This window comes from Etheostoma spectabile, chromosome 21, assembly GCF_008692095.1.
Source record: "Etheostoma spectabile isolate EspeVRDwgs_2016 chromosome 21, UIUC_Espe_1.0, whole genome shotgun sequence".
Lineage (NCBI taxonomy): Eukaryota > Metazoa > Chordata > Actinopteri > Perciformes > Percidae > Etheostoma > Etheostoma spectabile.
The window spans coordinates 1,593,298-1,607,209 of record NC_045753.1 but is presented as its reverse complement, the minus strand read 5'-3'; the positions used below and the strand labels follow the sequence as shown (position 1 = coordinate 1,607,209).

The 13,912-nt window shown below is 43.1% G+C and overlaps 1 protein-coding gene across 4 annotated transcripts in view; it reads left to right on the top strand.

Annotated features, from left to right (window-relative positions):
• Nucleotides 1–1,150: 1,150 nt before the first annotated feature.
• The window catches only part of llgl2 (LLGL scribble cell polarity complex component 2), a 45,185-nt gene continuing 32,423 nt past the window's right edge, over nucleotides 1,151–13,912 (top strand). For all 4 annotated transcript variants that reach the window (XM_032501914.1, XM_032501911.1, XM_032501910.1 and 1 more), the window contains exons 1-10: nucleotides 1,151–1,268; nucleotides 5,604–5,701; nucleotides 7,684–7,765; nucleotides 7,928–8,043; nucleotides 9,125–9,283; nucleotides 10,507–10,669; nucleotides 10,795–10,921; nucleotides 11,024–11,078; nucleotides 11,366–11,520; nucleotides 12,589–12,800. In XM_032501914.1, the coding sequence (XP_032357805.1) occupies nucleotides 1,194–1,268; nucleotides 5,604–5,701; nucleotides 7,684–7,765; nucleotides 7,928–8,043; nucleotides 9,125–9,283; nucleotides 10,507–10,669; nucleotides 10,795–10,921; nucleotides 11,024–11,078; nucleotides 11,366–11,520; nucleotides 12,589–12,800 (1,242 nt within the window). In that variant the 5' untranslated portion in view covers nucleotides 1,151–1,193. The remainder of the gene's footprint in view (nucleotides 1,269–5,603; nucleotides 5,702–7,683; nucleotides 7,766–7,927; nucleotides 8,044–9,124; nucleotides 9,284–10,506; nucleotides 10,670–10,794; nucleotides 10,922–11,023; nucleotides 11,079–11,365; nucleotides 11,521–12,588; nucleotides 12,801–13,912) is intronic.

The following is a 13,912-nucleotide window of genomic DNA, read 5'->3' as shown; positions in this document are numbered from 1 at the left end:
AAATATCGCGATACTCCAACACAACGAGCGCCTGGCTGCCTACGTAAACCAAAACTTGCTCATATTAAATTGGGAAGCGATGTTCGGATTTGAAACCCAAATCCTCCAAACGCTTCCAATAAAGAAACGATTCTACTGGAAGTGTAATTTTTGAACCCTAAGAGTGATGAAAGGAAACTTCACCAGGAGCGAAATGTGTCTAGTTGAGAAGTTGAATCTGCCTTCATATCTTTTAGAGCAGTATCAGAGCCCAGGCAGTCACCAGAGTAGTGTTGGCTTTTCTTTGCGGAAGCAGCAGTTGGAAATGTGTGACACAGCCCAGCGGTGAGTCAAGCAGGCACTGCTGACAGGAGTAATAACAGAACTATGTCTCGATCCGGGCCGAGGAAAGGGAGCTGCTTTAAAACGGGGAACTGTGTCTCGCGGCGCGGCCCTTTTGTCACAGACTTGTGACACGATGGATCATATGTCTCGCTGCTGTTGAGTTTTCCGTTCCCTCCGTCTGAAATATTGTGCCCTTAGCTGTTTTCTCCTACATAGCTGAGTGTCAGTGAGCGAAGGAGCCAGCGAGCAGGCTCAGAGGCTCAGAGGCCTTCACGCTGCTCTGTGGCTCACGTGCTGGAGTTTAGCCGCTCGCTCTCCCTGAACAATGTGCAGCCTTTAGCCACCTGTGTACTACAGACTCACTCACTCTCTCTCTCTCTCTCTCTCTCTCTCTCTCTCTCTCTCTCTCTCGCTCTCTCGCTCTCTCTCTCTGTGTGTGTGTGTCTCTGTGTCCGTCCTTATCTTTTGGGAGGGTGCAGCACCCAGAAGTGCTCTGCCTCTAGAATTCCTTTCATCTTTGGTGTTTCAGCTCCCTTAGGCTCCATAGATTCCAGGCTTCGGGCAGGCTGATATGAATAGTAATATAGAAGAGAATAGTAAGGGCTTGCTATTAGAGCTGGCCAATATAATGATATTATATCGTGACATGAGACAAGATATCGTCTTTGATTTTGGATATCATAATATGGCATAAGGGTTGTCTTTTCTTCAGACAAGTGCAATGCAAAAAAAGCATGTCGCAAAGTCCACTGAGAACCAAACGAACTGCAGGATTCCTAAATGAACGCTGTGTCTTTGTCTCGGCTCTTGTTTCCTCCCTGCAGCGTGCGTCAGTGGGCCTGCAGGCTCCACGCTGGTGCTGAGACAGGATGAAGAGGTTCAGGCGACACGGCCAGGAGTCCCAGAGAGATCGACTCAAACAGGAACTCTTCCAGTTCAACAAGGCAAGTGAACCCCGACACACAGCCAGTGGTGGAAGAAGTAATCCAATCCTTCACTTAAAGTACTAATACCACACTGTGAGAAATACTGTTACAAGTAAAAGTCCTGTATTGAAAAAGTTACTTAAAGGTGCCCCGCCACTCGGGTGGGGGTGGGGGTGTACTGCTACCTCCTGTCAGCTCTAGCCACTGGAAAGAAATAAGAGCAGAAATCAAACCAATCATAACAGTTGGTCAGTCTGATGTCATGTTGCCTCATTACTATTCATGAGCTCTCCAAGTTACGCTGGATAAAGGATGCTGACAGCAGGCTCTCATTGGCTTCTTCCTGCAGGTTTTCTATACCACGCTAGAATGGCTTGAAACAAGGTAACCAAGTTACAGAATCCATGGTAGAACTTCAGACATAAAAGTTTGCCTGTTTAAACAGGCAGCACGGTGGCTAAGTGGTTAGCACTTCTGCCTCACAGTAATAAGGCTCTCGGTTCGAATCCAGGTCGTTCCTTTCTGTGTGGAGTTTGTCAGTTCTCTCCGTGTTGCGTGGGTTTCCTCCAGGTGGGTGGCTAACATTTACAGAAATGTTGATTAATGTTCCTAATCAAATAATAAGTATCATCAGAGAAAATGTAGTTAAAGTATTACAAGTAAAAGAACTTGAACTGGAAACAATTCAGTCAATCAACGTATTGTTAAATCGGCCATTTGTTTCAACTGTAGCAAACTACCCATTCATTGTTGTTTGGTAGATTAATTTATAATAAAACATTTATTTTATAAACTAAATGTGTTTTGTGTGCAAACATCTTAATGTGTAAAGTAACTAGTAACTAAAGATGTCAGATTAATGTAGTCCAGTAAAAAGTACAAATTAACTAGTAATTAAAGCTGTGAGATTAATGTAGTGCAGTACAAAGTAACTAGTAACTAGTAATTAAAGCTGTCAGAAGAATGTAGTGCAGTAAAAAGTACAAAGTAACTAGTAAGTAAAGCTGTCAGATTAATCTAGTGCGGTTAAAAAGTACAAAGTTACTAGTAAGTAAAGCTGTCAAATGAATGTAGTGCAGTAAAAAGTACAACATTTGGCTCTGAAATGTACTTAGTTACATTCCACCACTGCACACAGGACAGGACACATCCCAACAGCAGCAGGCTCTCCCAAAAAGTACCATTAAACCTAGTGATGTAACGATGTATCGTAAATAAGTTACAAATCTAATTAAATGGTAACGATTACAACCGGTTGAGATCAAGAATGAACTGTGATGCCATTTTTAAACCGCCTCGGGCGTAACGCTAGTTAACATAACGTTAATGTTACAGCAGGTAACGTTAGCCTACCGTTAGCTAGTGAGTTAGACAACAGTTAAAATGCTGAGAGCTAATCCGTGTAAAGTGTGCCTGTATTTCAATGGAAAGGGTTCCAACCCCGAGACCTACAACAGTCTGCAGCTAAAGACACAGAGGGGCCTAGTGATGGGACATTAGTGTTGCTTTTGGACTCTGCTCCAGAAACTTGTGTTGCCTTCAATGTTGTTGTAAAAGCCACTTCTGCCATCCAGTGCTTCTTCCTTTTGTCGTTTAACCGCAAATGACAGGAATATTTTTTTTACTCATTTCATTCAGTTAAAAAAAAGAAATTGCAAGAAAATCTCAGCGTCAACTTAAAATCGTGTGTCGTATCGTGAGTTGAGTTTATTATTACACCCCTAATTAAACTAAAAAAGATGACTGCAGAATGGTCCTCCGCTTCATCTGTCTACACAGGATTTACCCGTTGTTACCTGGTGTTTACAATAGCTTGTTAAGCTACTGCTTTGTCATTTTGGGTTTACACCTACACACCGGCTTAAGATGTTGTGGTTACATTAGCTAATTTCCTCCTCCTCTGAGCAATATTCATTTGAGTGATAATTCACTGGAAGGGATCTAAATTAGAAAAATCATGTTAAATATAAACTATTTAATGTATCCTGTTTGTATGCTCTGCAGTTAAAACGAGATGTTCTATAATGTGCAAGAGCAGATGAAAGCAGTTGCAAGCAGCACCTAAAACCACAGGCCATATGTATTACATTTAAATAGCACTTTACCATAGACACCCAAAGTGTTGGGGGGGTACTACTCTATAATACCACCAATGTGTAGCCACCACCTTCTTATGACCGCCCGGGACGGCTTCAGATAAACTATCGTCACGATACGATATTATTGCAATTTTAAACATATTGCAATATTCTGCGATATATATTTCAATTTATAACCTTTTTTCCAACATCAAATTTTTCCCAATTTCAAATGACGTCCCCAAAAGGAAACTTTGTCAACATCTGTTTTATCTAAAAAGAAACATTTCTCTGTTTGTTCCTCTCACTTCAGTTTTATTGCAGTAAAATGGGAAAAACTGACCAACACGTATATAATAAAAGATCCTTGGTGTCTGTGTATCGATACACTATCGCCACTGAAAATACCATGATACTATGCTGTATCGATTATTATTTCGATACATGTTTTCAGTGGTGGAGAAAACCCACGCACACACGGGGAGAACATGCAAACTCCACACAGAAAGGCTCGGGACAACCCGGGTTCAAACCAGAACCTTCTTGGTGTGAGGCCACAGTGCCAACCATTGGGCCGCCGTGCTGCTGTATAAATGATTCATGCACACAAAAACATGCATGCATAATTTCAGACATAAACTAGTATTCATTTAAAAAAAACAGAACATGATAATGCAGATGGTTTACAATCTGACACATACTTCAGACCAAGTCAGCTCTGTTTAAGAGCAAGCTGAGGGCACTATGATAAGGTGGAGATGAAAAATTAATAATCAAATGAAATCTTAAAAACTGAACTCGTTGAGGTTGCTAGCTAATTTCACTTGTGTATGGATTCAGTCAGTCAAAAATCTATCTATAAACTTAATTTTGATTATTTCATTTTGTGCGTTCATGAGTTTCATTTTTTAATCTTCACTGGAGGCATTCTTTTTTTGCATGTGGCTATGATCTTTTCATTTTAGCTTTTATTGTGAAGTACCAATAAAGTCCGAATGTAAGTGCTTTAAACTGAACCATTGATTACCTCTCTGACTTTAACAACGATGGCTATCACTGCTGCTGTTGGTTTATATGTGCATGTGAGGAATTAATGATAATTCAGCTGCTACTGTCTATATGGCCAGCCATAGCTGTGTAGATAGTGTATCTACGTGTATGACTGCTGCTGTTGCCGTGTTGGACGGCTGAATGTGAACCTGGTGAAAAAGCTTCTTCTATGCTGTTGCCAGGTAAAGACTGCTGGATCATACAGAGTAATTGATATGCCAACAGGTGAATAAGTGTCTGCGTTAGGGATCGACCGATACTGGTTTATTAAGGCCAATACCGATTATTTAGAAAAACAGATTACCAGTTTTTGAAACCAATAAGCATTTACAGTGAAAATTAAAATCTTTATGTCAAAATTAAATTTTTTGGAATGTTCCAAACTCAAACACAAACCTTATTTAAAGTGCCCATATTATGAAAAAAATCATGCCTTAAACAGGGCTTTAAAGGGCTCATCCCTGATTTCAACCAACTGTGGAACGGCTGCGGATCCGTTCTGGAAGGGTGACGGAGTCGATAGGCTTCCATTGAAGTCCATGTGTGTATTTTTACTGACTGCTGAGTGGCTGCGTTCTGACTCCGTCCCAGCTCCAGCGATCCCCTGCCCTCCGGAGCAAATACGCAGAGCTTCTATTTTTGCCGGAGAGCTCCGCAGCAGTTCAGCATAGGTCAGGTTGTGCAGTAAAAGACGTTGAGCACAGAAACTAAATAAAACATCCAGTTAATTTTCAAAATAAAATACATCGTGCTCACGGCGGATCATATTTCCCTGCACTACACCTTGAAAATGTCATTATGGGGTTGGTGGAAATCTAGGGTCAGACTAACTTTTTACATTGGTTGCACTGATACACCTTACTTTTTTTTTGGATTAATACATCTGGACCGTGGAGAATACTAGAGGAAAAAGACTGACGTGTTTACATGAAGTATTTTATTTATCCTTATTGATTATTCAACAATTAACTGAACAAGAAGTTTATCAAAACACTATTGCATCACATGAATAATACTATTCTATTCACAGCCACAGCAGAGGAAGTGACCGAGGGTGGGTTTAAGACGGCGGGATTCATATTTTCTGTGTTATCTGCTGTCCTTCCGTCCACAAGCTCTTATCTGCGCTGTGTTTTCCTGCAGTCTCCTATCCTGTCCTGACATTGTCTCTGCTGTCAAAGCTTGGTCTCACCCTACCCCTGACTCTCTACTTTCTCCTCTTCAGACAGTGGAGCATGGATTCCCGCACCAGCCCAGCGCTCTGGGCTACAGTCCGTCCCTGCAGCTGCTGGCCATCGGCACCCGCTCCGGGGCCATCAAACTGTATCCTTCACTCTACCTGTGTGTAAAGAGTTGTCAGGGAGGGATCCAAGCGGCATGTTTGAACCTGAGCCAGGCAGTGCTAATGAGCAGCTATGATGCTGCTAAATCCTCTTTGCGGTTCACATGGGTACGTGGTTCAGGTGTTTGATTTTTCCCACGCTGTTGCTCAACCCCGCCTGGCATTCTCAGACAGTGGAGTCTGTGTCGCCCTAGCCTTTCGCACAATTCTACTCATTGACAGCGCAGCGGAGCCAGTCGGTACACTCTCCCCATTGACACAAAGACACACACTGGTTTTGATAACCACAGTGACTTCTCTCGTTAGGGTAATCCAGTGGTACAATGCAGCAGATTGTTCCTGGATAAAACTGCAAGAGGGCACAGATGGAACGAAAATCTTTCAATGAATATTACAAGTCAAAGTGGGGGACGTTTTAATGCCCTTTTTTATGTAGCGCACAAAAGCATTTGATAATGTGATTCCCCCATGGGTATGGTGTTGTTTGTCTTCACTGAGGTCAGCCTCCAGTGCACAGCAACGCTTTGCTCACTTGACACTTGAGCATTATGGGATATTAAAGTCAAGGGTATTAAAATCCATTGTTCATGCTCATCGACACCCGGCTCACAGGGTCCTGACCAAGTTACATTAGCAGGTATTTAAATGTTTCATTCAGATATTTTGGTACAGAGATGGATCCCTTTTTAACTGAGGTAATTTGCCATGGTAACGTATGCTGAACTTGAGCATGTTTACTACAGAAGATCCCATCAAAATGTGAAGGTGTAAACCTCCTTGCTTTCCACTGGGGAAAAATGTACTCATCATTCCTACAGCATGGGCAAAATGACTCTGTTTACAATAAAGTGACAAGGAATAAAGAGCGATAGTCATTTTTATAGTCTAGCTAGCTGTCTGGATTTAACCTTCAGAGATCTGAGGACCAGGTAACCAAAGTCCTCCAGAAATCCGGCAGCACCTGAACAATCCTCCAAGTGTAACGTCTTCAATATAGACTAGGTGGAGGTAGATTGTCCTACAGCTCAATATCTCTTAAAGCTCCGGCCTTTTTAACGTGACTCGGCTCATGGCTGGATAGGAAAACCCAGAGTTAACTGAGCCAGCTGATTACCAGTTATCCAAGATCATCAAGGTTATGCTCAGTGACGTTGGTTAACCCAGAACTTAGTGGCCCCCTGGAATCAATCAGTCAATCAATCAATCAATTTGACCCAGCTCTTTCAACCTGAGCATGATTCATCATAAAGCAGAATGTGGCCGTCAGATCGGCGCACAAAAATCCGGTTGAACGGCACAGAAACTCCAGCATCCTGCCATGTCTCGGTGAACTACAGCTACAGCCCCTAAAGTCTGGCTGGTAATCACCGTCCGACGCCTGCACACTGGCCCACAGGACGCCACAGTCCGTGCTCAATTCCTGCATGCTTGCCTTGGTGCCCCCTATGATGCAGAGATGGAGATGGACGCAGAGGTGGTCTTGCTTGTCCATGTAGTCGTGATTGTAGCCATCTTCACCTTTTTCCTCCTGTCTCGGTAGCAGAGTCAGCAGGAAATTGGTCAGTTGATTTTTTACTACTGATAAGCGACTCATAAGATGGCCACAGAAATGGTCTTGCTTGCTTGAGCTCATCTTTCTAACCCTAACCCTTTTACTCAGACGTTTACGTTGAATAGCATGCTTGCGAACCTGCAAGAATTTAGGAGAGCAGGCAGAAGTTGATTTCCCATTCCGGATGAGGGACTCATAGATACATACGTCACTCTCTAACGTCAACTTCATAAAGCACAACCAATGTTTGAAAAATAGACAATTCAGCATGCATTTTGCAGTGCAGACTGAGAGGCAGCTGGAGAGTTCCACACCTTGTAAAACTGTTTTGTTGTGAAAGAAGTGTATCACTTTATGACTTATAGGACTGTCACAAATCACAAATCCAGTCTGCCCTTAACCAGTGGTCAGGTATGGAGCTCCAGGTGTGGAGTTCATGGGTCTACATGATGAGAATGCTGCCGTCACACAGGTGCACTTCCTCCCTCACCAGGTACAGTCAAAGAACATATATGGCAGCATTTCTGCTTTTTAAAGTGGCCCGCCTTGTTTATCATACAGGAGGAGACAGGAACTGATTTCTCTGCTAGCCACAAAGTGAATGTCTTTTTAATATCCTTCTGGACAGGATTGATTGATTGTGTCTCATGTTTAGGTTGAACTGGTGACTCTGCTGGATGACAACAGTCTTCACATGTGGACTTTAAGGGCTCACCAGGGACACTCTGAACTTCTGGAGATAGGACGCTTCACACTCACTGGGCCACCGGGGTAAAACACACACACACACACACACTCTGACAGCTTTCCCCTTTCTTGACCCTTTTTCAGTGCAGGTAGGTTTCAGGGATGCAGTTTCTGCCCCCCAAAAGTTCCTGATCCTGAGGTAGTAGTTTTTAATTGTGTTCTAAAGGCAGAGCTGACTGATCAAACACAAACTTCCAGACTGGAAAATGATTTAGTTTCTACGGCTCTTTAGTTCTTGCCATGAAAATCCATGTCCATCAAAGCACTGCATACTCTCCCAGTTGGATGAATTCTGTATAAACTTGCAGTGTACGATTTAGTCAATAAATCAATTGGCTAATCAGAAGAAAATGAATCTGTTTTGATAATGATCAAATTGTTTCAGTAATTTTTCAACCATAGCTGTCAACCCAATTCATATTCTCAAATGTGAGGATTGCGGCGTTTCCCCCGGTCAAGTTATACGGCCCGGTGGCAAGTGTCTTTATTGTTGACGATGGCCCGACGGGGGCCAGTCACAGCCTGATGGCCGCATTAATTTGGAGCCTAATAGTTTCTGCGATGATAGAATCAAGGACGGAATTGTGAAATTTAGAATTTAAAGAAGCTATAAGACAGATTCCACAGGGCCCTTCATTTAGTCTGCCAATTTCTAAATTTGACTACGTCTGTTTCCAACTGAGCCGCCCCACTGAAGTTTAATAAACATCTTATAAATACATTCAAAATTTTTCCCCGGTGGCTTAGGCCTGGTGGGGGCAACTTACAGAACTTGCAATTCACTGGAGGAAACCCTGGATAGTATACATTAATTGTATGCATTTTTGTCATATTATGGAAAAATAAGTAACTTTTGGGTTTTGGACATTTGGATTAATAAAACCAGTTGTATTAATACATCACCTTTGGCTTTTAGAAATGATACTCTGGCACTGTTCACTATTTTATGACATTTTATAGAGCGAGCAATTATTGAGAAAATAATGGGCACATTCAGAGATAATTGTTAGCTGGAGCCCAACTTCATACAAACGGCAGCTGTCCTTCATTCCTCCAGGTGATCTCACCTCTGTCTTCTTCTTCTTCTTCTTCTCCTCCTCCTCAGCGCCCCTCCAAGTGTGACCAGAGTGACGGCAGTGCTGGCCCACTCCTCCGGGGAGCTGCTGCTGTTGGGGACAGAAGGAGGACACGTCTTCGTCGTTGAAGTCCCAGGGTTCAGAGAGCTGGAAGAGAGGAACATTAGTCTGGACCAAGTGGCCAGCAGGTCGGCAACCACAACACACCGCACGTCGTTTAGAGCCCTGACTTTACAGTGTCGTAATAATGAGGCCCATGCTTTTTGAGGGATTACTGTGCAACGGTCCCCAGTGGATGACAATAGTCTACAAAGCAACAGCATTCATAGCAGCCGTTATCAATGTGTCCAGGAGCTCACTCAAATCTTTGTCTAGCCAACAATATCGCAGATTACATTACAAGATGAATCGGGGAGGATGTTGTCTTTCACAGACTTGATTTTCACAGGCTATTCAAAAACTAGAAAACAAACACTCCTGCGACATGGAAAGGGATTTTATTTTGGTTTAATTCATTAGGAATGTGTTCCATGTACAGCAATATCACCGATATCAACCAAAATGTTGGTACTTTTGTAAACGTTGTGCTTACCATTTCAGTTTTTGTTCTGCTGTAGTGACACTCCACCCAAAGCCACTCTGGCCATCTCAGATTTCACCTGGCTTCCCTACAATTTCTCACCATTCAGTCTGGGGGAAAAAAAGCTGTGTTGTATTTCCCACCCCCCAAAACTCTGCATTGTTGCGAACACATGCAGCCGCTTTCTCAGAATGGAACAGCTTGCATGTCTGCACGGCCGTATATACCTTTGATGCGTATGAGTGGTATTTGTGCTTTTGTTTAGATATGCTTATTGTATATAATCACAATTTGGCATCTCTCTAAAAAAAAAAAAAGCACAATTACCAGTCATATGCCTTAAAGGTATAGTAAGCGATGTTAATCCAATACACTTTTTGCCAAATTCAGGGAATATCGGTCTCCTAGCTTTCTATTTTCTGTGTGCGTTAAAAAAAATCTGCTAATACAGAGCCCTGGCTGTGTAAATGGAAACCAATCAGAAAGCAGTCCACGAGCCACAAAACACCGTTCCAGCCATTAGGCAACAGGCAGCGACATTTGATGGTTGGGGGGGGGGGGGGCTCTGAACAGAGGGTTGTATTTTCTGGCAGTTGCGTTTAAATATCAACAATCTTTGTGCAGAATCACTTCCTGCACCTTTTAAGACATTAACTAATGTTAGCAATTAATTGCAATTAAACAAATAAACTGCGATATTGTGTTTAAAAAAAAGAATATATGATGTAATACTTGTTACAGGCCTTGTTCTGTCTCCAGTCTTCCTGATGCGTGTCTCTTTCATTCTTTCCTCTCCCCCATGTTTATCCTCTTCCCCCCCGTCTCTTCCAGTGTCCCAGACGACTACATCGGCCGCAGGAATCTGGAACACGTAGAGGCCTTACAGGAGAACCCGGTCAACCCGAACCAGGTTGTTATTGGCTACGGACGAGGTCTCATGGTCATCTGGGATCTGGAGAAACAGCGTGCTGTCCACCACATCCCTGCCACACAGGTACTGTTCTATAGCTCGGTGTGGGGCCGTGACCTGAATACCAGCACGTCCTGCATAAGCTGTGGTTGCAACCAGCGCGCTCAATCTTGGCATTTGCCTCTTTGTATTTTTCCATGTAACCGTAGCAACTGGAGAGTGTTTGGTGGACAGAGGACGGAGGCTACATTCTCAGTTCACACAGCGATGGGAGTTACTGCCAATGGATGGTGAGTGGCGAGGGCGATGACGAGGAGAAATCCGACATTCCTTATGGTGAGCATAAAGAATTGTCCGCTGCATATTTCTCTTTGCTGCATGAAATGTGCACTTTCTTTTTTTTGGAGGCTGATGATGACTTGTCTTTTATTGCTGCAGGACACTTCCCCTGCAAGGCCATTTCCAAAATAGTTCAGCTACCTACAGAAGAAGGGTGAGTTTGCTTTATTCACCAGTGGGATGTGTGACATCTGTTCTCCCTCCCTCCCTCCCTCAGTGGAAGTGGTTTCTTACGTCCTCACCTTTCTAATGTTTAACTTATTACCCAGGACTGTCACATGGCCTGTCGTTGCACATTAATCTGAGGTGTGTGTGTCTGTGTGTCTGTGTGTCTGTGTGTGTGTGTGTGTTGTGTGGTGTGTGTGTGTGTGTGTGTGTGTGTGTGTGTGTGTGTGTGGTGTGTGTGTGTGTGTGTGTGTGTGTGTGTGTGTGTCTGTGTAGGCCTCCGTTCCTCCTGTTCAGCGGTGGAATGCCCAGAGCCAGCTACGGGGACAGACACTGTATCACAGTGATCCACAGTAAAACACACGTGGCTCTGGACTTCACCTCCAGGATCATCGACTTCTTCACCATCAGAGACGGACCGCAGCACACAGGCAGGCAACACACACACCCACAAAAGTAACTGCCGAATGGCAAACACACTCATGCCCTGCAATGGAAAGGAAGCTGTTTCTCAAAGCTTTTGGGGTAAATTTCTTGGACTTAGATCTCATAATTTCCAAAGAACATCAGATCCATTTTATTTTTCCATGTAGCCCCCCTATTCCATGTCACCACGTCACCAAGCCCTCTGCAGTGATCTGATTTCTGCTACATAGAAATGCAAATTTGAAATTGCTCTTTCGAGGGAAACAAATCTCAATAATTTGTTTATATCGACGGAAAAATATTCAGAGCACTGAGTCTAGTCTGTATGGGTACATTTTTTGTTTTGGAACTTAGGAAGTAGTTTGTTACGTTTCTTTTTTTTTTTGTCATTCTGCCAATTTTACACATCAAACTCCGTTACTCAGTTTGCTATCAGGCAGGCCCGGCTACCAAAAGATTTCATCTTGCATAGTTTTGCAATTCAAAATGTTATAACAGACCTTTTTGGTTTGGCTTTCAAAGAAGTGGGTTGGATCACTTTTTTAAACTGGGTCTTTGTTTTAGTGTATCTTTTTTTTTTTCAGGTATTTACAACTTTTTCAGATGTTCTCAGCTACTAACAGCACTGTAGACAACAGTCTGGACAAGCAAGACTAGAGCTATAGACTGAATATATAGATAGATAGATAGATATAGTCTTAATCTATTCATTCATTGGTTTGTTTAACATCCTGTTATGACGTATGTTGTGTCAGTCCAACAGTTAGACTCCATGTCTTCTCTTTTCTAGCGTTGTCCTGAGGAAAAATAAAAAAAAAAAGATCTGTTTGTCCATGATGTTTAAAAGAAAATGTATACAATTGAGTGGATAGTCTTGCCTTTTCACTTCCTGCCTGGCTGTCTGAACGTTGCGTATCTTCAGTGAAACGGAGAGCCGTGGAATAACATGCATCGACTTGAATGGCAGCGATTGCTCGCCGGGGTCGCGGCACCTCCGTAACACACGGTGGTACATGGGCTAACGGCCACGGACCCCCTGCTGAAGATCTCTGATCTGAACTCTCCCTCTGCAGGAGACCCCAGTGCGCTGGTGGTGCTGGTGGAGGAAGAGCTGGTGGTGATTGACCTGCAGACAGAGGGCTGGCCCGTCATCCAGACACCGTACCTGGTTCCCCTCCACAGCTCGGCCATCACCTGCTCCCACCACGTCTCCGCCATCCCCCTCAAACTGTGGGAGAGGGTCATCACCGCTGGACAACTGCAGAACACACACTACTCCAAAAAGGTAGGCCTGGTTTTTTTAAGTTTAAGTTCCAAGGGTTCCTAACCTGACAAGCCAGACCCACATCCAGATGTTGGGTCCGAGAACTCACCATTGGCAGGGCTCAATCCAAGGGGCGGGATAAACGGTGTTCTTTCAAATTCCCTCTACACGCAATAGAATAGCGCTACAACCAATCAGAGCAACGCCGGTTGATAGATTCAACTTTATACTCCAAACACATCTTCCTGTTTTAAGAATGACTTCAGAGCTTAGCTCCAAGTCTTCCAGAGTCGCGGCCGAAGTCGATTGGAAAGAACTGAATGGAACTGTGCCATCAATACGTTAAGCCCGCCCACCGACTCTATACACAATGTGATTGGCCTGACCAAAGTTGGTTTTTCCATTTCCCGAGCCAACAGAGAGTTTCTAGACTGACCCAACAAGTGCATGCGCAGCTGTTAGGGGGTCTAGATTTCTAGGCTAAAGGGTTCCCTTTGTTCAAATAACAATCCAATTGACTGTAGGTCTTTCATTTAAAAAAATAAATAAATAAATAGTTCCATTGGGTTTATTTTTACTCACTTTGTGCCATCCTTTTGTGTTGATTGTCCTGATTTTTCACTGCTTTTGTCACATTACAAGTAATTTCCCATAAACATTGATACAAATTGTTAAAAATGACTTTTTCCATACGTATGACTTTTAAGCCGTAATTTTATAAAACCTAATTACTTCCCTCTAGTGATGCTATGCTTTCTTTGAACATTTTAGTACCATCTCATCAACATTGCCCTTGTTGGAAAAATGTTCCTAAATTAAACCTTACATGTCATTTAGCTGACGCTTTTTATCCAAGTGACTTACAATTGCTCTATATGTTAAATGTTGCACACCTCTGAAGTGTCTTGCTCAGGACCACCCTGTTTTAGACTTTGACTGACTCAGAGTTCATTATTTAGACCAGAGCATTGGGTACGGTATACCACAGATGTAAATATATGGGACATATTGATTTTGCAACTAGGTTTAGGGCTCCATGAACCTCTTATAATATGTTTGAGCTCATTTGGGCAAGTCACAGTCAGAATAACCACACAAATCCGATGCTATGCAGGAAGACATCTGCGTGTTAC